The following is a 26,630-nucleotide window of genomic DNA, read 5'->3' on the forward strand; positions in this document are numbered from 1 at the left end:
CTCCACTGTTGAGCATATCCCACTACTCAAGGCATCAGAACCCAATCTTTGTACCTCCCTTCCCGTACTTGCTTACATCCTCTCAAATCTAATCGCTCTTCCATTTCTAATACTTAGTTCAGCCTTCACGACCAAGTTTAAAATGCTATAAAATCTTTAAAATAGCCTTCCTGACTCCATTCTCCCGTACTCCAATCCCTCCTGTAACGTCTCAGAATACCTCTCTGCCCATATCATGCTAACACACACTAAGTGTTCAGCAAATATAACTACCATTATCATTAAATCATCAAACCAAGACTTTAATAAAAATTATCGCCCTTTTTTTTTAATCTTCGCCCAAGAATATGTTTTTTTATTGGTTTTAGAGAGAGAGGAAGCAGGAGAAAGAGAGGGGGGAAGCGGGGGAGAGAGAGAGGAAGCGAGAGAGAGAGAAAGAGAGAGAGAGAGGAAGGGGGGAAGAGGGCAAGCGGGGAAGAGAGAGAGGAAGCGGTGGGGGAGAGGAAGCGGGGGGGGGGGGAGAGGAAGCAGGAGAGGGAGAGAGGAAGCGGGGTGGAGAGAAACTTTGACATGAGAGAGAAACATCGATCAGTTGCCTCCCGCACACTCTCCTGCATAGAGGCGCAGAATGAGATCAAACCTGCAACCAGGGTATGTGCCCTGACCGGGAATCTAACCCGTGACCCTCTGGTGCATGGGACAATGCTCCAACCAACTGAGCCACACCAGCCAGGGCTAAAGATTATCTCTTAATCCTCATATCAACCTTGGGAGATAAATATTATAACCACTTAACAGAAAATAATTCAACAATTATCTGTGGAATTGAACTCTCATTTTCCTCTTGCCAAATAATCTCAATAATCCTACCCAGCTCTAAAATCTTATTTTCTACGACTCAAAGGTAAGAAACTGGAGGCACTGCATACAATTTATACTAAACATAGATTTTCAAGTTCACAGATACTGGTTAATACTGTTAATTAACAGAAGTTTACTCCTTCATTTGATTCCTTGTATTTCTATTTATCAAGAAACTGAAAGGGCCGGCCGGTGTGGCTCAGTGGTTGAGCAGCGACCTACGAACCAGGAGGTCGCGGTTCGATTCCAGTCAGGGCACATGCCTGGGTGCAGGGCTCATCCCCAGTAGGGGGCGTGCAGGAGGCAGCCGATCGATGTTCCTCTCTCATCATTGGTGTTTCTATCTCCTTCGCTCTTCCTCTCTGAAATCAATAAACCATATTGCTTTAAAAAAAAAAAAAAAAAGAAACTGAAAGGACACTGGGCCAAGATACAGTCCGGGCAAGAATGGAAGGAAAGGGGTAAAAACTAAACACACCCCAAGGGAATGGAATCACAATATCAATCCCTACATTAATCACCCTTGTCCCAAATACTGGACCTTATCAAATCACAAGGGAGGTTCTCTCAAATGTTCTCAACATGATATTCAGAAATATAAGGTTCCCTTGATAAATATGCAGATTCAGTGCTGCTCAAATATTCAATATAACTTCTCTACGGGAAAATTTAGTCACAGTGAAACAAGTTCTAAGCTAATTAGTGAGGATACAGCCATCTTTATAAAACCAGCCTTCATACTACATTGGACACATTACCCAAAACCCAAAGGAACTACATTAGATACAGAAGATAAAAGAGAAATAACACATGGCCCAGGCTTTCTTGGAGCATACAATCTAGTTGGTAAGAAACATTAAACCTAGTGAAAGTTATTTAACTTCTCTATGTCTTGGTTTCCTTATCAGTAAAATGGAGTTAATAATAACTGCTTCCTAAGATTGTCCTGTAATGCACTGGTCACAGTGGCTAGCACAGAGAACTGCATAAATACTATTATTATTAAATAACTACTCAAGCAATTCTTTAAATTATAACCTGAGAAGTTAGCCTCTAGGGAACTGTGTCATTTGGAGGAACAGTAAGAGACCAATTACATTTCACTCTGTTTTTGAAATTTAGTTTATACCAATGACACATTATCTATTAAACATTTTTATTTAAGAAGTTAAAATTTCAATCAAAATAAGAGAGAGGTATCTCAATCTCCTTGAGGCTTCCTTGGTTAAGAAATCATTCAGGCCCGGCGGGCCTGGCTCAGCGGTTGAGCATCGACCTAGGATCCAGGCAATTGGGGTTCAATCCCCGGTCAGGGCACGTGCCCGGGTTGCAGGCTCAATCAATGACTCACTCATCATTGATGTTTCTCTCTCTCTCCCTCTCCTTTCCTCTCTCTGAAATCAATAAAGATATATTTTTTAAAAAAAGAAATCATTCAGAATCATAAAAGACTACCTACAATATCTGGTGTCATTCTGGAATTTGATACATACTCTAGGATGGATCAGGTGTTCACATCTAGTCCATGCACATTTGAATACTGATCTTTTAAGCCCAAGAGGCCAAGCTTACAGCATACAATAAGTTATCTCAACTAATTCTCTTCTATTTTGAACATTCAATTAATTAAAAATATGACCAGTCCTTTCCAATATAAAGGGTTTATACAATTTCACAGTAATAATTCCAGACGACTGTGTTGTTACCTTCCCCCACAAAAGGTAACACACCCAAACACTTTTTAATGAGAAAATTTTATTACATTCCAAGCTAGATCTGCCTAGCAACAAGTTATAAAGTCATGTCATCCTACTTATGTTCCCATGGATACAGTCACGAACAGTACAGTGGCAGCTGTACAAATCAAGAAAATAATCCCAAGAGAATCACATTTAAAACTTGGATAGAAAACAACACTATAAAGGTAGTAACCCTTCCATTAAATCCACCTCTCCCTACAAGTCCCAAATACCCTTCCATGAGAACCTCCCCCCTTACCCCTGGCTGGGTGGCTCAGTCGGTCAGAGCATCGTCCTGATACACCAAGGCTGTGGGTTCCATCCCCAGTCAGGGCACATACAAGAAACAACCAATGAATTCATAAATGAGTGGAAGAAACTGACCTCTCTCTCTAAAAATCAGTAATTTTTTAAAATTTAATTTTAAAAAAAGAGAGAAAAAGAAAAGAACCTCCCCCCTTAAACCTATCCCCATTCAATGTTTCTAAAAACTATTAAAAAGGCTTCAGTGCCTGGCCTGCGTGGCTCAGTGGTTGAGCGTCAACCTATGAACCAGGAGGTCACAGTTCGATGCCCGGTCAGGGCACATGCCCAGGTTGCAGGCCCAATCCCTGGTCGGGGACTTGCAGGAGACAGCCCATCAATGACTCTCTCTCATCATTGATGTTTCTATCTCTCTCTCCCTCTCCCTTCCTCTCTCTGAAATCAATAAAAAAAATTTTCTTAAGCCTTCAGCAACAACCTCTGCATCAGAGTTGATAATGATCTTGGGCTAAATAGCATGCGTGCCATTCCCTAAACTGACACACAGTTCTTTCTGATACAGCGAATTCGTCAAATTGGCTTGAACACACGGTAGAAACCCATTCCATATTTTAAATATGTAATCCAGGTAAAGTTAAATGTTCTTAATAGTTTTCTAAACCAACATTTTTAAACAGTAACATCTGAAGTAAAAGAAGTACATAATCCAAATTGTGGAAAACATGATTATTTTAAATGTGGATATTTACTTCCAGAGTTTAAACACTATAAGAACTATTTAAAACACTAAATTTTGATACACTGCAACCAGGGAAAATAAACAAACACTCCTCATTGCAATTTAAGGGCATTCTTCCTTTGTTCAAACAACTTTTTCCTAAGTTGTAAAACTTCTAACAGCACAAAAAGGGGCATAAATTAAAGATTAGTAAATAATCTTTATTTACCCAGAAGTCATAAGTAAAATGATAAATCTCTCTACATAAAATTTAAAACTTTTGAAGGCTAAATGTTCCAAACATCATCAAAATAAAAACATTTACAAAATTTGGATCAAAGGGCCAGTTCCTTTAACATACAAAGAGTTGTTATAAATCAATAAATAAAATAAGTGAAGGTCACAAATAGGCAGTACACAGAAAGAAAAAACAAATGGTTCATAAATATATATTAATAGATGCTTAAATTCATTAGTTAAAAGGATTGATAATTACTCAAAATACAGACATTTTCAAATTCCCCATGGAATGAAAAGTAGCCTTTTCAGAAGGCAATCTGATAGTTTTTATCTAAATTTTGATTCGATTGCTCCAATGCTAGGAATCTACTCTACAGAAAAACTAACCCAAGTGGGCAGAGATTATATGCAGAAAGATAATCATGCAGAATTACTTGTAATACAGAATATCAAAAACAAGAAAATGTCCATCAATAGAGTCAAATTATGGTTAAATAGATATAAACACTGTACACAATCATTATGAAGAAATATAGCTGCCTTTAGCTCATTTTTATATATGTATAATGCATTCTAATAAATACATATAGCTTCAGTTTTTTATTTTTTATTGTTTTTCCCCAAAAAATGTATATTTATTGATTTTCAGAGAGAGGAAGGGAAAGGGGGAGAGGGAAGAGGGAGGAAAAGAGGGAAGGGGGAGGGAGGAGAGAGAGAGAGAGAGAGAGAGAAACATCAGTGATGAGAGTCATTTATTGGCTGCCTCCTGCACGCCCCCAACTGGGGATCGAGCCTGCAACCCGGGCATGTGCCCTAACTGGGAATCGAACCTCAATCTCCTGGATCCTAGGTCGATGCTGAACTGCTGAGCCACACCGGCCAGGCAAGCTTCAGTATTTTTTACACCGGGAGATTTTAGAAATACATATGGAAGAAAATTTCTAAGCTTGCATAAGAAAAATTGGAGAAGTGGGCCAGGGAAGGAAGAGAGGGCTTGGGAATTAGAAGCACATGCAAAAGAAACCAGAGATTTGACTTAAGAAAAAGTTGTAACTAAATATTTAAAAGGCAAGCCATCTTGAGAATACATATTTGCAACAGATGACCAAGTTTTAATACCTCAAACTGCTAAGAAAACCATAAAAACCCTATGCAATGGGAGAAGGTCATAAAGACAATTCATCACATAATACAAAAAATTTCTCACCTTTCTGAAACTGGAAAAATACTCATTAAATAAGGCATTCTTTTGCTTATTAAATTTATCTATTTGTCAAGTGCAAGCAAGAGTACACAGCAAAACAGTTTATAGTTCTATACCGCTGCTATAACCTGGGACACGCCTTATGGAAACCAATCTGCCAATATGTCTAAAGATCTTCAACATGTTCATACACAAGACCCAGTAATTCCACTTTTGGGAATCTATGGAAATAATCCAAAATATAGGAAAGTGTTATGAACATGGAGATTCATTTCAAATTACTTATGAGAAAAAAAATTTAAATCAACATTGCCAACAATAAGAAGTTGGTATGTCTGTAATCTATTCCATGGACAATTATCCAATTAAAAAGTTTTGAAGATCATGCATATAGAAAATGTACCATAACAATACTAATAGTTAACTTCTTGTCAGGCACTGTTCTCTGAGTACCTTATATGTATTAACTCACTTAATAAAACTGTTGGAAAAATATTAATGGCATAAAGCAGTGGTTCCTGATAATTAGTTTTTCTCTTAAGTCAAAAAGATTGAGAATTTTATGAAAGCTATGGGTCCTGACATTTTCCACAAAATCCACATACAACATTTTGCACACAACTTCAGAGGGTCCGCAAGTCCTAGGGTAAAAAACTCGACATTCAGAATGTTAAGTAGGCGAATGAAAAATATGAAGGCAATGCAGCCAGATGGAAGGGTTCTCCAGGGAGGTTAAGTTTTGTGTTTAGCAAAGGGTACACGGTGCAGCTGGGAAGGACCTTTCCACAAGTTACCATAATGGGGGCAGGGGGCAGCGGCGGGAACCAGGAGAATTTTAAGTCAGCAAGCCTGAGGTCCAATTCAAGCTTTGACAACTACTGACTACGTCCCATGTAACAGTGGGCAAGTCAGTCTCGTTCCCTCGTGAGTAAAATGCGAACGTTCTTCACAGGGCTGCTATGATGAGTACACACAAAAGGGGACCTGGACGTAAGCCTCCCCTATGTGATTATTTAATAATTTTAAAAAGTAACATCGTCTATGCCAAAGTCATATTAAAAGTAAACGAACTTGCTGACATTTTTCCTGAATCTCAACACATATGAGCTTGTTCAACAAATGTAAGGGAAGTGCAGAGTCAATCCTGATTTACCAACCTACCACCTCCCCTTCCCAGAAGCAGATCAACAGCCACACAGGAAGGCAGCCTTCCTTACCACAAAGGCAGAGCTGCTGCACCATTCGAAATGTAATATAAAACACCTGCGCAGGTGTCGTACTACGGAGACATTTATCTGGTATGTTCCACCTGAAATCACTGTTACGGAAACACTCTGCCCCTGGGAGACAGAGCTTAGAGCTTCACCAGGCTGCAGTCACATCAGCAACGTGTGCAGCCAGAGGGAAATCTCACAGCTATTCAAATCTGCAGAAGCGTGGTGTGGATAGGTCTGTCTTGTTTTTACTATGATCAAGATTAATAAAGAGGCTATTACAGTGCACTCAAGCCAAGAATTTTCACTGTCACCTCCCCTCACCAGCTGGGAAGACAGAGAACTGCGCCACGCAGGCACTCCACAGCAGCCACGCCGTCCCCCTGGGGACTTCTGGGAAGACCAGTGGACCTTCGTCCTGCCTGAAGCACAGTCACGTGCGGTGCACAAGCATGTACATGTGAGACGTTCTGGAGGCACCTCACACCAAAATGGAACCTTAAAGGTCACGTCTCAGAAATCTACCTTTCATTCTATAGAAAAGTAGGATGTTTAACTTTAGAGTTTTCTTTTACAGTCAACTTTTCAAAATTTAATATTCTACTGAGAACAAATTCCATTTTGGACTACAAACTAACTTTCCTTCAAAATACAGAGTAAAGGGAATCTTACCCCATAAGGTTTTCTGGATCCCACCTGGCCCCAGATCGCATCTGAACTGTGGAAGCCCCCATTACAGCTCTGCAGTTGTCTGCTGGGTGCCTGCAACAACTTCCTCTAAGGCTGGAAGAGAACTTGAGAGCTGGAGGAGACCTCAGAGATCATCTGATGAACTGCAGAATGGAGCTCTGTATTAGATTAGGTTCCAAGTCATCATGTAAGGTGAAAACGGCAGAGTCAAAATCAACCTAGAAAAACACCTCAGGAGAACTCCCCACTGGAGACCCACGAACATTCATCTCAGTAAGCGCAAAGCCAGTCTCCTCCTCCAGTCATCGCACACGCAAAGCTGTTGGGTTGTGTACAGAAGTCACATGCACTTTAGCACATGGGAACCAGCCCTGGCCAGCGTGGCTCAATGGTTACAGCATCAGCCCACAGACTGAGGGATCCCAGGTTCGATTCCGGTCAAGGGCATGTACCTCGGCTGCAGGCTCCATCCCCGGCCCCGGTCAGGGCGTGTGTGCAGGAGGCAACCAATCGATGTGTCTCTCATATCAATGTTTCTCTCCCCCCCCCCCCCCCACCTTCCACTCTCTGAAAAAGCAATGGAAAACATACCCTCTGGTGAGGATTAAAAAAATAAAAATAATAATGAAACATGAGAACCATACTTGACACAGTCATATTTTCACACTAGGAGAATCACAAGGATAGTTGAACGTAACACCTGTCTCGCTTCCTCCAGGGCACAAATATGAGTCTGATGAACCATGACCATTTGTCCAGGTTAGTCCTGGAGAGTTCCAGTTTACACCTGTGAAGCCGGCAACATTTTTAATAAGCCCTTGTTCACTCCAGACTAGTAGACTAGTCTGGACTAATCTACTCCCCGTGAACTTACTCCCACGCCCTGTGTAGTCACCTCTCGCAACAAATCTGGGCTGGGCTGGGCTGTGACTCATGTTAACCAAGGAAATGTGTCAGAAGTGATAATGCCAGTGCTGGGCCTACACTGTAAAAGGACCAGCAATTCTGCTTCCTCCTGCTTGGCACACTTGCTGTGGGGAGCCCTGAGCCACTGTGTAAGGAACCTATCTGCCCATGGAGACTGCTCCCACTGGAAAAATAGGCCCTGAGACGACATGGAGAAGACAACAGGTCTGGATGTCCCAGCATCCCAGTGCAGCCTGCAGGTAACACTAGCCCCAGCCAGCTCCAGGCGACAGCCACATGACATGCCTGCCGAGTAAGCCCAGCAGAGCGGCTATCCAACTGAACAAGAAACATAACAGGTGTTACTTTAAGCCATGAAACCTGAGTGGTTTGTTACACTCTCCTATGTGAGACAAGGCAACTCCTGTAATTCTTCATGGAAGACCCCAGAGGTGGGCAGAGCTGACACCTTGAGCCCAAAAGGGCAAGATCTTCTGTAAGGGCAATCAGCACAACTCTTCTAAACATCTGGGCAAGAAATGTACATACCTCAGATGCAGGAACCCAGCAAGAGTTCTGACTCTAGGAAGATCTGGGAAGGCCAGAGCTGAGCAAGGCCTGTAGTTTAGTTATTTCTACACTGACTTTAGACAGAATTCCTAACTTTTGGTTGCTCTATATTGAGTATATGCTAGGCAGACGCTTTAAATATTTATCACTATTATGGGGTTAAACAGCCTGCCCAAAATTTCTAAGTTCCTGCACAACACAAAACAAGATGACATTTCTATATCTAGGAGGTGGCATATAACGTAAAGATAGTCAAGAATATAGGATCTAGATCAAGTTACCCTCAGTTGGGTTCTGCCACTTACCAACTGAGATCTCAGGTGAGTTGTTTAAGCTCTCTAAATCTCAGTCTCACCGTCTGTACAATGGGGATGATACCACTTGTGTTGTAGGTTTGTTATAAGGATTAAATAAGATCCTTTGTAAAGCTCTTCAGCACGGAGCTGGTTCACACACACAGAGCTAGAAGGAAAGGAGGTGAGAAGGCTGCCAAGGTGCCTTCAGAACTATAAAAGGTGTATCCATAAAAGACACAGAAAAGGCATCTGTAAGCCAATAAAGGTATTCATTGCTGAGAATTGCAGGCTAGAAACCTATTACTTTGTAAACTTCACAGGAAGAGTTTCTGTCCATGTTTTTAAACAACCGGAAAGTTATTATTGAGACAGTCGCCAGGCACCATTCTGAAAGCTAGGGTATAAAAAGGCACCAAGATTAAGCAGCCCTCGCCTCACAGAGCTTACCTTCTAGTTGAGGGGTTGAACCAGCTAAATAAGGAAGTATGCTGGATACTGATACGGGTGAGTGAGAAGAAATAAAGCAAGGAAGTGGAAGGGGAAACACCAGGCAGGCAGCTGAAATTCTTAGATAGAGTGGCCATAAAAATCCTCACTGAGGATGTGACACTTCACTGCAGAGAGAAAGAAAGAAGGCCATGAGCCAGGCATGGGGCAGGGGCAGGCGGGGGAGCAAGAAAAAAAGCACCTCAGGGGGGAGGAAAATGAGTGCAGGGCCCTCAGACAGAAGCCTCTCGCCACGGTCAGAAAGAGCTGAGGGTCCCTGTGCCTGGAGCGCGCTGAGGTCAGGAATGACAGGGACCACGTCTTGTTGGAACTAAACTGGCACCTTGTTCAAGATGTCACGGGAAGAAAGGGTTTTATGATGGTTAGTTTTATATGTCAACCTGACGGGGGCAGTGTCCAGATAAGCAAACATTCTGAGTGCTTCTGTGATAACGTTTTTGGATGAGATTAACGTTGGAATTGGTAGACTGAGTAAATTGCCCCCCGTAACGTGGGTGGCCCTCACCCAATCAGCTGAAGAGCAAAAAGGCTTGAGCTGGAACGGTGGATCTCCTTGTTCTCAGGCCTTTGGACTGGGCTAGAACTCACACCACCTCTTCTCCTGCATCTCCAGCCTACTGACTGCACATCTCGAAACTTCTCAGCCCCCAGTCACATAAGCCGAAGTTCTCCTTAAATATGTATATATACCCATATGTATGTGTGTGTATTACGTGTATATCCTACTGGTTCTGTTTCTCTGGAGAACTGACTGATCAGGTTTCAAAGAGGTGCCATCTACTAGGTCTCTTGAGGTCAACAGGTCAAATAAGGTAAGGACTGCAAGCTGACCATGGATTTAGCAACATGGAGGTCACTAGTGACGTAAAAAATTCTGGAGGAGCAGCGGGGGCAAAAGCCTGAGGGGATGTGTTCGAGAACAGGAGAAAAGCGATAGAGAACAGACTACAGACAATTACCACAAGAAGTTTTTTAAAACAAGGGAGAAATAACAGTCTGTTTATATGCTGCTGAGAATACAAGAGAAGAAAAACCTGACGAGTCAAACGAAGGATGCATGAGTGACATCTCTGAGCAGAGAGGCGACGGGGCCTGGTGCACATGCAGAGGCGCTGGCTGGGGCGGCAGCAGGAACAGTTACAGAAGGCAGGGCAGAGGATCGGGCGCAGGCGTGGGAAGGCCGCGCACGTGGCAGCGGAGCCGGTGGAAGTTTCTTCCAGTTGCTTACATTTTTTCCCCAGTAGAAAGGAGAACTGAGGTTGAACGTGAGACGGTAAACGCCGTCCAGGTGAGAAGCTGCAGCAGTAAAACAGTGTAACAGAAGGGGCCTGCCTGGAATTGGTGAGCAGGACTTTAAAGTGAGACTAGTGGGTATGGCTTCTCCAGCCGCATCCCGCTGAGCAGAGGCTGCATCCCGCAGGCCCTAACAGACGCAGGTCAGGCGCCCCAAATCCCTCAGGCCTGCCTGCTGCTCCACTGCCCGGCGGGAGCAGCCCCACGAGGTCTCGCAGGCTCCACATGACCATGAAGCCCCAGCCCACCACATGTGTCTCCTCGCCTAATACCACCAGCTGTCTCTGCCTCCCCCAGGGGCAAGGCCTGGGCTCTGGTGGCCTTCCTTGTGCCCACTGTGGCAGAAGCCACAGCGGCTCCCCAGTGCCCAAATTCAGCTGCTTCTCCAGCAGCTGCCTAGGCCAAGTAACAAGCCCAAAAGCACAGGATAGTTAAGACCCTGCAGGGCAATTCCGACTATTAAGAGACAGGAGATGGGAAGGAGCTAACAAATTTCTCAGCTGTCCTCCCCACATCTTGCACCCTGGGAGTGTCCTGGGATTCTTATACACTGCTAGTAGGAATGTAAAATTTGGAAAAGTCTGCATCATCCCATGCACCAAAAGGTCACCAGTTCAATTCCTGGTCAGGGCACATATCCAGGTTACGGGTTTGGTCCTGGGTCAGGGTACGTGCAGGAGGCAGCCAACAATGTTTCTGTCTGTGTTCAGTCTGTCTGTCTCTCCCCCCACCCTTCTGCTCTCTCTAAAATCAATAAAAACATATCTAAAACAAAATAAAAAAATAAACATGTGGCTTTCTCAGCCTGAAGTATTTTTCCCTCATCTGCCCTTCAGGACCCACCTTAAGGGTCACCTACAGGAAGCAAGCTGTGCCTTTCACACATACTTCCAACCTCCTCGCCGCCACCCGCTGCCCCAGGCTTTCAGGGCACAGGCACACCTCATCTCGTGGCATTTATCACACCAGGCTAGGCATTTTATACCACGGAAAAGAGTAAAAGGTCCAAAAAATCGTTAAGTTTAATACATATACAATTTTATTTTCCATAACATACAATGCCACTGAAAAGTAAATTTACTAAACTTAAGTCAAAAAAATATTTATTTTTTTAATCCTCACCTGAGAATATTTTTTCCATTGCTTTTCAGAGAGTAGAAAGGAGAGAGAAACATCGATGTGAGAGAGACACCGATTGATTGCCTCCTGCATGTGACCCGACCAGGGTTGAACCTGTAACCACGAGGTACGTGCCCTTGGCCGGAAACAAACCCTGGGACCCTCAAGCCACGGGCCAATGCTCTAACCACTGAACCAAATCAGATAGGGCAAAAAAATTTTTGTTAAGCAAATATGGCTGAACTCTTACAATTATTAAATCTGGTTGCTAGACAAATAGAACTTATTAATAGTCTATTTTTACTGTATGTTCAAATTTTCCATAAACAAAAAGCAAATTTACTAATGTTTAGGAAAACTATATGTATAATATCCTATAACAGAAAAATTAGTGTTCTTAGATCACCAGAAGTATAAGCAGTCCACCAGTTCCTCACACGAGTTCCTAAAACACGTACAAAACTGGAATGTGTGAAAGCAAGGCAACAGCTCGGCGGGGGGCTCAGTTGGTTGGAGCCTCATTCTGTGCACAGAAAGGTCACGGGTTTCATTCCCGGTCATGGCATATGGTTGCAGGTTCGATCTCTGGTTGGGGTACATAGGGGAGACAACCAATCAGTGCTTCTCTCTCACATCTGTTTTTCTCTCTCTCCCACTACCCTTCCTCTTCTCTAAAACTGGTAAACACATCCTCAGGTGAGGATTGAAAAAAGAAAGAAAAAAGGCATTAGACATGTCTTAAGGGGAATTATGTTCCTGAAAAGCTAAAAACTGAAAAACACTTAATTGGATCTTATCTGACTTTTCCAGAATATAGTTCCAATTTCATACATGTTCTTAAATTGTTTTCTTCTTTCACAATTAAACAATCAACCAACTAATGTGTCCAATAGGGTTAAAGCTGCATGCTTTTACAATGTCTAATTAATTACCATTCGCTTTGTCTCAGCTGCATCAGTTTGTAGAATCTGCACTTCAAGCCACTGGCATCAACACTTTCACTCTGCCACTGCTAGTTGCTCTTAATAAGGCAGAAAGTGTCGTTTTAAAACTTTTTAATCAACAGAACTTTTACTTTAAAAATCCCCAGGAACTTAATATGCAAAGCTGAACAAAAGCTCGGCTCTTCTAGCTTATACCCTGCTTGAGCAGGCAAGGGCCTGCCGCCCCACCCCTAACCTCCCAGCTCCACTGACAGTGGTGTGCAAAAAGGGCAACACCACACAACGGACCTGTGCTAAGCAAGCCGAACACCACGCAAGGCTCAAAGCCGTCGTTCACCAGCTGATATATAAAACCCTAATTCAGTTTAGAGTAACAATATATGGCATATGGAAAGTGCCGGATGTTCAAAAATCAAAAAGGAACCTAGCTGAAAATGATTAGAAAATAACAGAAATCTCGGTAAGAAATGCTTCCAGAGGAGCACATGCTCACACACGCAAATACTCCCTTCACTGCGTCCCAGCCAGACGGAGGCCCAAGGCAGCGCAAGAATGACACATTTCTAAATTACGCTTTCTTCAGAAGTACATTAATTAGAAGTAATGATTTTTAAATAATTTACTTCTTAAAGAATAGTTAATTCAAAACAAAACTATCCTGCTTTGGAGAGTTCTGGGCTGGAACTACCAGATTTCAATGAGCAGGGAAGGTCAGACTGTGCTTCGCCACGCATACTGAGCCGACCCCTGGCTTATGAGACACAAGCCCCCTCACTCCCTCGATGGCAGACCTGCTGGGCTCCATCTGAGCTCCACGGAAAGCCACCCAGCCTCGGTGACCGGGAGACTCGGTGCAGGGCCCGAGAGCAGGCCGCCTGCCTGAAGAAGCTACAGGGGCAAGGGAAAAACAGAAAGTGGAGTTTCGTAAAAGGATGGAGAAAGAGGTGTCAGATTTCATCCGAGACAGTGGGCCGACCAAGGGAGAGTCTCAGCCCGTGAACCCAAGATGGGCACACTACACGGTGTGGGAGTGGCTGGCCTGACAGCCTTCGCCTTCAGGGAAGACGACGAATGGCGCTATGTCATGATCTTCAAAAAGGAGTTGGCACCCTCAGATGAAGAGCTGGACTGCTACCACAGTGGCGAGGAGTGGGACCCGCAGGAGGCTGAGGAGAAACGGAAGCTGAGGGAGCGGGCTCAGCGGGGGCCTGTGTTAGTGAGCCCCACCAGTGTCAAGGACAAGTACAGCCAGCTCATCGGCAAGGGGGCCGCCAAGGATGCGGCCCATACGCTATAGGCCACCAAGACCTACGGCTGTGTGCCCGTGGGCAACGAGAGGGCCACACGCTCCACTGCGGAGGCCATGAATGAGGTGCAAGCCAAGAAGCGTGCGCGGCAGGGCGGGGAAGAGCTGCCACCCACCCCTAAGCACCCCAGCTCCCTGGGCGGGCAGGAGGCAGGGAGAGACACGGCTGCTGCTATGAGAACCCATTCTGGAGCCCCACCTCTGACCACCCCTAACAGCCATCACTCGGGCTGGAGGAAGCAGGTGTTTGATTTGTCACTGTCAGAGTCTGGATGTGTGTGTGTGAATGGACAGGTGGGTATTTACTCTGTATTATTCTCTGTTCTCCTTGGAACTTTCCTCTCCTTGGGGCTGGGGTTACTCTACCTTTAATAAACACTGTCTGACCCCCCTCCTCCAAAAGAAACAAAAACATAAAATTTGCTCCCTGGCAGGTGTTGCTCAGTGGTTAGAGTGTCGGCCCACACACCAAAGGTAATGGGTTCGATTTCCAGTCAACGGCACATATGTAGGTTGCAGGTTCAATCCCTGGTAAGGACGCATGCAGGAGGCAACCCATCAATGTTTCTCTCCCTCCTCTCTCTCTACAATCAATAAAAACATATCCTCGGGTGAAGATTAAAAAAATTAAAATGTAAAATTTGGTATTCTAGTTTTAAAAAGCATTATTATTCTATTTACAGAATGCTCCCATGAACATAAAACCCAAATTTAGAAGTTTAAAAGCCATAACAACTTTTAAGAAAAACCCAAATAGAGGTAAAACAAAACATATAAAATGCATATTAATGCTTTCTAACAAAAAGGAAATAGAACCAATTTCTCTATATTCCTTTCTTTAAAAACCTAGATTTCTGCTTCCATCCAAGGTGGAGTGACATGAACCAGATTTACCCTACAGTGTCTAAAACAACTAAAAACTGGACAAATATAAAAAGCAACAGTTTTGAAAACACTGGACACCAAGTACAGTGATCCCTGAGAAATGGGAAACAAATGAAGTAAATCTTGTAAGTGCCCCAAGGAGTCAGGCAGCCACAGGCCCCCCCCCCGCCCCCCAAGGAGGTAGCTGAGCACAGGGACGCCAGGGCACCCAGAGTTCACAGGGCAGAATGTCAGAAAAGAAAGAGCTGCGCAGAGTGAGAGCTCCAGAGGTCTGGGGCCCCCGAGTATTCAGCACAGCACTGGTCAGTACATGCCTGTGAAGGAGATGCTGGTTTTCTGAGTAAAGAAACACCACAAAGAATAAAGGGAGCCACCCACAGGCTCACGCAGCACCGACAGTGCCTGTTGCCAGCACCCGAGAGGAAAACCTCAGAACTCGTGCTACTGAGTACAGTACTCAGAAGGGTTCTGGCTCACCAGCAGGAAATAGCCTTAGACTAAATGCCACTCTGATCCCACCTAACAAAGCTTAAAGCCAAGGTCTGAAATAAACTATTTCTAAAGAATTTAACCATCTAGAACAAAGCTCAAGAATATTTACAGGAACACAAAAATATCCAGCATCCATCCAAGTAAAATTCATGTCTGGCATCCAAAAAAAAATTATCAGACAAGCCAAGAAGTAGGAAAAGACAACCCACAATGAGAAAAATCAATCAACTGAAACCAACCCAGAAATGACACAAAGGACAGAGTAGTGGACGATGGCATTAGAACAATTTTAACTGCCTTTCAATGTGTTCAAGAAGTTAAAGGCTGAGTATGCTAAGCAGAGAAATGAAATATTTTAAAAGACAAATCAAACTTGGAAAACCTACAGTGTCTGAGATAAAAAGTATATGGGATGGAAATAAGGGCAGATTAGACACTGCAGAAGAAAAGATTAGTGCCCTGGCCAGTGTGGCTCAGTTGGCTGGGTGTCATCCCATGCACCGAAAGGTTCCTGGTTCGATTCCAGGTCAGGGCTAATGCCCAGGGTGTGGACTTGAGCCCCAGTGGGGTGGGTGTGGGAGATAGCACATCAATGTTTCAGTCTCGCATCCATGTCTCTCTCTCTCCTTTTCCCATCTCTCTCTAAAAGTCAATAAAAAATTATTTTAAAAAAAATAAAAGATAAGTAAACTTAAAGCTATAGCAATAGAAAGTATTCAAAATGAAACAAAAAAAGACTGAACAGAGCATCAGTAAGTAATGAGACTTCAAAGAGCCTAATACAGGGTGGGACAAAACTAGGTTTACAGTTGTTCATATGGAAAATAATATAATAATTAACAAACGGCCCAGGCCAGTGCGCCTCAGTCGGTTGGAGCACTGTCCTGCACACCAAACAATTAGGATTTTCAAAGTAATTTTTTAAACATTTATAGCTTATGCCCTGGCCAGTGTGGCTTGGATGGTCAGAGTGTCGTCCCGCACACCAGGAGGTAGCGGGTTCGATCCCTGGTCGGGACACGTGCAGGAGGCAGCTAACCGATGTTTCTCTGTAGCATCCATGTTTCTCTGTTTCCGTGTGTGTGTGTCTCTCTAAAATCAATTTTTTTTAAAAATTTATAGCTTACATATTAAGTAGCATTAATTCTTAAATAATTATCATAAAATCATAAACAATGAAAAAAGTTCCTGTTTTTTAAAACTTAGCCAAAAGGACTATTTCATCTAAATCCCCTTCCTTGAAATAAACCAACCGACAGACCCCCTGCGTCGTCAATCCCCTCCACCACAGGCGGGGCTGAGGTGGCTCGGAGACCACCTTCCAGCATCCTGTGTGCTGTCATCAGCAACGTGGGAGGGGTTGGGGGATGGGGATGGGAAGTAACTACTAGTGATTATGACATTTTCTTTTCGGGTGATAAAAAGCACATTTTGGAACTGGACAGGTGGTATCTGCGCAACACTGCTGTATCCTAAACGCCACTGAATTGTTCACTCAAAAATGGTTAATTTTGCTATATGAATTTTATCTTCTTTCTTTTAAATATATCTTTACTGATTTCAGAGAGAGGAAGGGAGAGGGGGAGAGAGAGAAACATCAATGATGAGAGTCATTGATGGGCTGCCTCCTGCACGCCCCCGACTGGGGATCAAGCCTGAAACCCAGGCATGTGCTCTGATCAGGAATCAAACCCCGATCGCCCGGATGCTAAGTCAATGCTCAACCACTAAGCCACATCCGGCCAAGCTGAATTTCATCTTAATTTTAAAAATTTTTAAGAATGTACCTAAGCAAGATGTGCACCTCTAATTCATACAAATTCATTTATAAGGCAGGCATAGAAAACAAGGAAAAATCAGCTTTTAACTTGCAGTTTTCCTTGGGTTTCCAATTCTTAAATAACTGAACTTGGTACTTAATTATCAAGTGTCCTTTACAAAATGCCTATTCAAGGACAGTCAAACCAAACATATGTTCCTATTAAACTCAGCACCATGTTCAGCTCTGACAAGTTAGCAGAAAATAAACCTGAACAGGGAGCTCCAACAACTAGGGACCACCCCCTAGGAAAGCGGACACCACGAACTCCGTAAGACTTTACAGCACTGCGTAGTGGGAATGTACTTATTGGGAAAGCATCAAAGCATAAAAAATATTTGTGCAAATTATCTATATGTACAATTAATCCATTTAGAAAAAGAGCTGACAAACGCAATACACATTGTTTATCACACATAAGTAGGTCCTAAAGTACCAGAGAGGGCTTGGGAATCCTGATGGCCTTGAGAGTGCGCCGCTCAGGCTTCCCTTCAGAGGGAGAGTGCTGGCAGGCTAGCGACCCAGCAGGTGGGCACCTTTGGGACCCATGCAGCATGCACCAGGGCCAGGCCAACAACAACACAGGACCATTCCTGCCCAGCGGGCTTCTCCAGCTGCACTGCAGCCTGGGGCTCCCGGATCCATCCCTCTTCCTCAGGAATCATATCTGCACCCCCGCCGAAGGCTTTGGCCGCCTCACCCTCCCTCCCCTCTTTGCCCTCCACAGGCATGTACACCTGTGAGTCTCCTGGACATATAATTCAACCTCGGCACCTGCTTCCAGAGGATGCAGACAAACTACCACAGGCATAGCAGAAACCACCCTTGAAGCAGTGAGGCCAGGGTGAGGATTACCCTCAGCTGCACCTGCAGCAAATGTGGCCCAAAATAAGTGTTTAATCACAGTGGTGGGTACGTAACTATATGTTATTTTCTGTTCTATTTGAACATTTTTTTTAAACATATCTATCTTTACAACTCTGTCCTACTTTATGGTAATATGCAAAGACATTCAAATATACACAACAACTACCTAAGTCACTTCACTTTTTGAAAGTTTAACTCTTAGCTGGTTCTAAGATTATGAACCTATATTACTGTTCCCAATTACTACACCCAGTAACAAGGCTCTGGAACATCTAGCTTTTAATATTTAGGTAATGACAGACAGACAATCAAGTCACCTTCCCTCTAGGGTCCCACTTTCCTTGTCTAGGACAAAGGAAGGTTGGGTTATATGGACATTCTAATTTTCTCTATCATTACTTTCAAGGAGGGAAAATCCAGAAATTTCAAAGAACTGGGTCTGGTGTGCAATTTTTACTAAGATCCACACCTTTAGAGAATTTGACTAATTTGAAAAAGTAGGAGTTTTAGGGCTTTAATAACACTTTAGTGTTATTTTATGTTATTTTAAAATATTTCAAACATTTTAGCAAAACACTTTTGCCACCTTACACCAACTTTAAAATATTACATTTTTAAAAAGTCAACAGAAACCATAAAATTCAACCAGAGGTTGAGCTTCTGGAACATAAAACAAAAAAACTGTTACATTGTAATTATACCCTCCCTATCCTTTCTAGGGTCACAATATTTTCCACAATTGCTATTTAACACTGTAAAAATATTAACTCATTCCAAGTCATGAACTCAGCATGCAGTCCCCAACTCCTACCTTTTTCAGACTTTTACTATGCTGCTGCAGAGTCACTCTAACCAGAAAGAGATTTCAAGTTCTGTTTCTTGGTGTGTGGTTTTTTTTAATTGATTTTAGAGAGACAGACAGACATGGATTTCTGTTTTGAATATAAATACTAATTTATTATATACTCCATAGCAAAAATCACTGTTTTCCATTAGAACAAGGGAACAAAATAGAAGCCTTATTTCTTACTTTTAAATTATGCATGGAACCTCTGAAGAAAAGCTCGGAGGAAAGTGAGAGCTAAACTGTAAGTCAATTACAACAATCTCTGGAGCAGAGAGGAAAATATAAAAAGTCTGGCACACTGGCGAGGAATACTGTAACTCTAACAGGATCTTGATGTTTCATCTCCAAAGACATTTTTAAACTAAATTGCCCCACAAAACTTTATAATGCCAAGGAAAATAAGTAAGAGTTAGCCTAAGTTTCTTCAGTAAAAATGACCTTTAACAGTGCTTTTGAAGCAACTCTGCTCTCTGGTCAGCCTCAACCAGCTCACCTTTTAATCACAGTCATCACCCATGGGAGAGAAGATTGTCATAGAACCTGCCTCAAAAGCATTAACTCTCAAAGACAAGTTTAAAGCAAAAAACTCCCTACCTCAGAACCTACTTCATGTGTACTTCCCCTGGCCCAGGGATGGATTCTTTAGTACATCTAGAAACTTGATCTGAAATTTAAAAAAAAAGAAACAAACAAGGCCCTGGCCTGGTAGCTCAGTTGGTTAGAGCGTCGTTCCAGTATGCCAAGGTTGCAGTTCAACCCCCAGTCGAGGTACATGCAAGAATCAACCAATGGCCCTAGCAGGTTTGTTCAGTGGTTAGAGTGTCAGTCTGCAAAGTGAAGGGTTCCCGGTTCAATTTCGGCCAAGGGCAGATACCTCGGTTGCAGGTTCGATCCCATGCACAGGAGGCAACCAATCAAATTCTCTCTCACATCAATGTTTCTCTCTCCCGCCCTCCCTCCCTTCCACTCTCTCTAAAATTTAATGGAAAAAATATCCTCAGGTGAAGATTAACCAAAAAGAGTATCAACAAATGAATGCATAAATAAGTGGAACAGCAAATCAATGTTTCTCTTTCTCTCCCTCTCTCTCAAATTAATGAATAAAAATTTTAAAAAAGAAAGAAACTTGATCTGAACAAGTTTACCTATTCTCTCTGGACCTCAGTGTTCTTTTCTGTTATATAAATGTTTTTGTACAAGTTCTCTCTCTTCCAGGAAAGAGTACTTACCAAAATGCAGCAGGTACTTGTAATTTAAAAGCAATCATCTTCAAATACCTCAATGTATGATTTGCATTCAAATCGATGGCTACATTATAATCCAATCAGTAAATCCGGCAATGCAGGGACCACTACTTGGCGGCTCAAGTTACATGAATAATAAGAATAGCAGAAAATGTTTACTTAGCACTCACTATGTGCGAGGCACTATGCTAGGCATTTTATATGTATTAGCTCGGTCAATTCCTTTTCTTGAGGAAGTTCCGATATCTGTTTTACATGAAAGCAAAAATGGAGTACCTTGCTCAGGCGGGTGTGGCTCCACAGTCAGAGCATCTGCCCTCGCACCAAAGGGTCACAGGTTACCTGGGTTTCAGGTTGGATCCCCTGGCCGGGGCTGATGTGCATGCGGGAGGCAGCCAATCCATGCATCTCTCTCACATCCATGTTTCTCTTTCTCTCTCTCTCTCCCCCCTCACCTCCCTCTCCTTCTCTCTCTCCTTTCCCCTCTCTCCCTCCCTTACACTCTCTAAAAATCAATGGAAAAAATATCCTTGAGTGAGAATTAACAACAACAACAAAAATGAAGTAACTTGCCCAGAGTCAACACACAAGTGACTGCCAGGATCTGAACTCAGGTTTTACAATTCTCACAGCCCAAGCTCTCACAGTCTATACTCTACATTGCTTCTGAAATAAACATGAATTTAAAAGATGACTATAAATGACATAATCATAGACCATTAGTGATGAAAAGAACCTGATTCATGACTGAGGAAACTGAGGCTCCTGGAGGTAAAATGACCAGCTCTACCTTCTATCACCTTCTTAATCACAGAGGCAGGGCATTCAATCTCCTGATGTCTCCAGGTGTCTCCCTACCACAGTACTTAATGAAGTTGATCACTCACAGGATTTATCATTACCCTGACCTCTCATTTGGGTGAACACTGCCTCAAAGTATGTTTGAATCACAAACCATTCACCATTAACTTATGAATTTTAGGACATCTATAAAACTGACTTTTACAATGAAACTAAAGCACAGAAAATGTGTTCAAAGTGGCACACAGAACCACCAGTAAAATGAAAAGGTCAAGATGCCCTGGTCAGCAAAGTTATTCCACTTAAAGTGTAACACATTTTTTACTACCAGTCAACTACCAGTCAACTCTGACCTGATATTTGAGCTAATAACAACCACAATTTTCAAATCTGATTAAATCTACTGGATTCAATGTTCCAAATGTGGGTTACATGTTTAAAGGCCCAAAATATTATCACAAAAATATTTACCATTAACATTTCCTCTTCTGTAAGAATCTTAATTTTACTATTAGTGACCTGTGATACTGAAAACCAGCTCAGGACAGAAGTTGACAATAGCACATGATTCAGAAAACAAAGAACTGAAGTCAACCTTAAGATCCTGTCCCTGTGCTCCTCTGGCTAGAAGAAAACAGAAAGAGAACCAAACACATGATCAAAGAAATATACGGAATACGCAGCTTCTTCCTTTGCATGCTTATCGGGAACATTCACATCTTCGTACAGAAAGCACTGCTCATTTCAAAACAAATCACGCTTTGCAAGTGTAGAAACTAACCAACCACAAGTAGGACAGAATAAGCATCCCTCGCTTACTCAATTCTGTGATTGCCAAACTCTAACTGAAACCAATGACAACTCAGCACATGTACAGCACCGGGAATGGAGAGGGGACCCGGACACCGCTTGAGAACAAAGCCCAAGTTAAAGGTATAGGACTGCATTCTGGTCTTTGTTCTTAAATCTAGTTGATAAAACTTTTTCTGTTGTTGTAAACATAGGTGGTATTTTAATTACCAAGCTATGCCACAGTCCACGCACTCAGTCTAGGTCTTAGTTAGATGGAAAGAGTGGAACCAGCAGGTCGGGACACAGTGCTGAACCCACTTCACTCGCTCCTTGCGAGGGGCCACAGAAACGACTCTGCCTCGGACTATTTAGGAAATATCAGGGGGTCCTAGCTTCAACCATTTGCTTTTAAATCTCAACAGGGTCAAGTTACAATACTGTGGATAAATAAAATCTGACTTTTAAAAAAATTAAAATGAACTTCTTCCACTCACGCATCTTTGCCACGGGGGCAGGGCAGGGCTTTTGGATAAGTGTCACATTCACCTACCTGTTCAGACTCTGGTGTAGGGGGGGAGAGAGAGATGCATTCAAAACTCAGGCAGGGAGAAAAAGGAAAAACATTCAGGCAGAGAGAAAGGGAAAGTGGTAACAATCACAATCTCAGTCCGTACTGTTCCTCACTTGTACTGGAGGAAAGAACCTGTCTTAAGTCTAAAGACTTAAAAAACTTTTTTGCCATATGGAGACCACTTCTATTCCAAGACGGAAGTTGTCTCTTCCCTCAGACTTTAAGTTACATGAGAGCACATCTTTAAAAAAAAGCACTAGGAAACAGTAAAGTCCCACAATTTTCAGCAATACCTAGGAATGCGTCCCACTGCTCAGACTGGCAAAACAGGGTTTGAAATTATTTCATACCAGTCAGATGCCTTTCTAGATGAAAACAAACACATAATAGGGAATTTGGAAGTGTTACCACCAAGACCCAATCAATTGGCTGCAGGACGATGCGGCAGAACGTTTACAGTGTTTTACTCTTCGAATGGCAGGTCTCTGGCAAATTTATGCTTGTAGCTGATCTATCAAAAATGCAAGGACAGCTCAAAATACGATCCCATTACATTTGCTGTGTCAAAGAAGAGAACAGCTCTCAAGTTAGGCTCACGACTGACAGCGCAGAGCCAGACATCACTATGTAGAAGAATGTCAGACATCTAATTCCTGCGGCTGCCATCAAACACGCCCTCTTCCTCAGCCACATCCAACATATTGAAATGAAGCCTTCAAAACTAGCATAACCAAAATGTACCAAAAAACTCACCGGCTCACTAAAACTAAAAGATTTGCACAAGTTGATTTTTTTTTTTTTTTAATATGGGGGGCGGGGGTGGGGGGTGGATAACTTGGTGACAAGCTTCGCTTTATGTTCTGGGGATTAAAACAAAGATGGACTTGACCTACAAAATGAAGATAGGGTCAACTGTAACCAAAAAAAAAACCCGGTATGCTTCCCCTGGCGGCCGCCGGGGGAACGGGGACGGCAAGCCCGAGCGCGCGCCCGGGCTCCGGGTCCGCCGGGTCGCTCCCGTAAATGAGAAGCGGGAGAAGGGGGGCGACCCCAAAAGACCAACAGGACTTTAAAAGGAACACAAACCTGGGTGCTAAGACCACGAAAACGCAGGGAGATTTAAACCCACGGCCCAAAACTTAGAAGGCACGTACGGGAAAGGTCATTTACTTCCAGGGCGCCCAAGGGCTCGCTCAGGGATCCCCCGCGCGTCTCCACCTCGGGGGACGCCCCGAGTCCAGCACCTCGCCGCGGCCCAGGGCCCCATCCTTGCCGCGGTCGGCGGCCGCGTTTCCAAGGACCGGCGCCGCCGCGCTCCTCTTCCCCAAGAAACCAGCGGGAGCACCGCGGCGCCGAGCCCCGAGCCCCGAGCCCGGCCGCGGGTCTGCGGGCCCCGCGCTGGCCGCTCCCCTCTGGCTTCCACTTCTGCGGGTCTGAAGGGTTTTAACAGCGGCACCGCGTCCCCTGAAACACTTTCTCCGCCAACAGCCTGATCTAAAGACAGCCCCGCGCGGAGACCGGCGGGGCTCTCGTGCGTTAACACCCGACGGATTCCTTTGTCTGATCGCATTTTTTTCCGGTACCACTTTAAATTGGCTGCCGCGCAGAACAAGCAGCACGAGGGACGCGAACGCCCAGGGCCGGGGTGCAGGGGCTTCTGGGGGGGGGGGATGGAGATCACCGCTTAGGCTGAAGCCTGGGCAGGTCCTGTTCTTCCAGGACCCCTGCCTTTCCAAAAAAAAAAAAAAAAAAAGGGGGGGGCGCAGGGGGTACCCACACACGCACAGCCAGGTCCCAGGACTGCGGCAGGGGCCTCTGGGAGAGGACGGGGGGCGCCCGGGGCAGCGGAGGCCGGGGCAGCTCCGGGTCCGAGGCCGCCCCGGGTGCGCGGCCCGCGGGATGCTCCCTGCCCGGGGCGCGGGCGCAGCTCGTCCCGACGGGCACCGCGGGGGGGGGGCAGGCCGGGGGTGTCCGGCCCGGCGGCCTCGGGCCCAGGGCGCGGGCCCCACGCCGCCCCCTCCCCGCCGCGCCTGCTGTTCTCCCCGCGGACGGCAGGGCGCACACACAAAAAGAAAGTTGTCGGCCGGCTCTCCGCCCCCTCGGGCTCCCGGCCGGCCGGCCGGCCCGGGGCGCTACTCACCGGGGTCGAAGTCGGGCACCGCCGCCTGGTACTGGGGTCCCACCCGCATGCCGCCGCCACCTGCGGGGACGGGGAAGCAGAGCAGAGCGGTCAGCGGCCAGCGGGCCGGGCGGCCGGGCGTGCGGCGCGGGGCGGCTGCCACCTACCGTGCTCCTCGTCGCTGGACGAGCCCGAGCTGCCTTCCTCCCAGGAGTTGCTGCTGCTGTTGCCATTGGGCGCCGCCGCCGCCGCCAAACTTTTATTCTGCCCGTTGCTGGGGGCGGCGGCGGCCGAGGCGGCCGAGGAGGAGGCGGAGGCGGCGGCGGCGGAGGCGGCGGCCGAGGCGGCGGCGGCGGCCGAGGCGGAGGCGGCGGCGGCCGAGGCGGCCGAGGCGGCGGCCGAGGCGGCGGCGCTGGCCGCGTTGTTCCTCCCTCTCCGCTTCCCTGACACCTCGGGGCCCTTCTCCACCATGGTCGGCATCGGCGGGGGGCCGGGGCCGGGGCCGGGCGAGAGGGACGGGGACCCCCGGCTCCCGAGGAGGGGACGCCGGGGCGGGGCGGGGGGGCGCGCGGGCGGGCGGGCGCGGAGGGCCCGAGCTGGGGCTGCGGGCGGCCCTGGCGGGCGGAGCGCGGGGCCGCTTCAAGCCCCCAGCGCCGAGCCGAGCGCAACTTTCGCTCTCATCGCCGCCCGCACTTCACTGGCTCTAACTACTCGGGGAGCAGCGGGCGGGCGGGCGGGCGCGCGGGGGCGGGGCCTGGGCCCGCGGGGGGAAGCCGCGCGCAGCCCAACCCGGCGCGGCTCCGCCCCGCGCGCTCCCATTGGCTCTTGTGGGATTTGGACGGAGAGCGGCGGCCCGGTTGGCTCGGCGCTCCCGTCTATCCCAGGGGCGGGGCGGGACGGAGGGGCGGGGGCTCGGGCTTCCGTTGGTCAGGTTCGGTTGACGCGTATCGCCCGCTGTACGTGGTTTGAGGTTTGCAATCGCTCTACGCCCCATGATCCATCTCTCCCGGCGCTAGCGAGGAGTTAGCTGCCCTCCCCGCCCCCTCCCTCGGCCGGGGCTCCCCCCCCCCGCCTGCGCGCACCCCTGGGGGCCTCGGCCCCTGCAGCCCGCGAAGGGCCCGCTGAGGGTCCCGTCGGCTCCAAAAAGTCAAACGTGGGCGGCACGGGAACAGAAATTGAGTGGAAGGTCGGGACTACTTTCCCCCTCGCGGAGGATTACACTTCGCAGTTTGAATGGGTCTATACAAAGAGGAGAAACTAATTGAAAGAAACTAATTGCGCCCCCACTTTCCCCGAGGGGCTTGGGGGTGTAGCAGAGCCCCGGGAGCCCTGGTGCAGAGGGCAGGGCTCCCAGGTGACAGTGTCCCTGGAGGGAAAGGAAGCCGGGTGGGAGCTCGCGGGGTTCGTGGAGCTCTCTGCGAATTGGGGGGGGGCGGGGGGGCTGGAAGTCACCGTAAGTGCCCGAGGTGCGGGGCGCGCCGCGTCCGCCCAGGCCGGGCGGGAGGGTCCCCTGCCGTCCCGATGGCCGCTTAGGAATCGGGGAAGGGGCCGAGCTGTCCCGGGGGGAGGGAGCATTTGCAGAAACGGGGATTGGGACTGAGAGAGACGGGCTGGGGGCCCGCGTGGGTAAAGAGGAAGGAGCTATTTTCATCCCAAGCCCTCGGTAGGGGAGGAGAGTCAACTTCCTCCAAGGCAAGAGCCACTTTTCCGGATCGGCTGCCCGCCTGGTCTCCCCCGCGCCACCCCGGGCACCCGGCGAGGGACAGCACGACCCGGCCCGAGACATCCCTGCCCTGGAGACTGACCCCCCGGCCGGCCCGAGGGCGACTTTATAGCTAGATGGTCCGTGTCTGCCCCACCCCCACCCAGACCCCTGGCTGTTCGTCCATAACTAACTAGCGAGAGAAGGGTCTATAAATGAATTTTTTTAGATGCGGCGGTGCCTATTTTTCTTCTAAGTTACTTCAAACCTGAGCTTAATATGGGGACAGTTTTACACCAGCTCAGGTTATAAATAGCTACAAGGAGAAATCTGGAGTTTTATGGTTTTAAAGCCCAAATAAATAAGCAGGGCGTTCGCTTCCACGTTTTCTGCCGCATGATCCATTATTACTAGCTTCCAGAAGGTGGTCACGTTCATTTGTGCTTCAATGGCCTTTGAGGAGAAGGGCTGGGAGCCCTCCTTTCGCAGGGAGGAGCCCTGCCCCCACCAAGTTTAGAGTCCATGCCTCTGGACTGCCCTTAAAGGTAGAGCCCTCTCCTTGGAGAGCCCCAGGCAGTGCAGGTGTGTGTCCCTGGCATGCTCCCTGCCAGCTGGCCTGG

At 46.3% G+C, this 26,630-nt stretch overlaps 1 protein-coding gene and 1 pseudogene across 1 annotated transcript in view; one reads left to right on the forward strand and one right to left on the reverse strand.

Annotated features, from left to right (window-relative positions):
• The window catches only part of RCOR1 (REST corepressor 1), a 91,902-nt gene extending 67,114 nt beyond the window's left edge, over positions 1–24,788 (reverse strand). Inside the window, exons 1-2 of the mRNA XM_087818106.1 lie at positions 24,476–24,788; positions 24,330–24,389 (exon numbers count right to left, since the gene is read on the reverse strand). Of these exons, the coding sequence (XP_087674232.1) occupies positions 24,330–24,389; positions 24,476–24,788 (373 nt within the window). The remainder of the gene's footprint in view (positions 1–24,329; positions 24,390–24,475) is intronic.
• On the forward strand, positions 13,348–17,880 carry LOC107536489 (sperm-associated antigen 7 pseudogene; annotated as a pseudogene).
• Positions 24,789–26,630: the final 1,842 nt, after the last annotated feature.

This window comes from Miniopterus natalensis, chromosome 1 (genome assembly GCF_054644295.1).
Source record: "Miniopterus natalensis isolate mMinNat1 chromosome 1, mMinNat1.hap1, whole genome shotgun sequence".
In the NCBI taxonomy this organism is placed as follows: Eukaryota; Metazoa; Chordata; class Mammalia; order Chiroptera; family Miniopteridae; genus Miniopterus; species Miniopterus natalensis.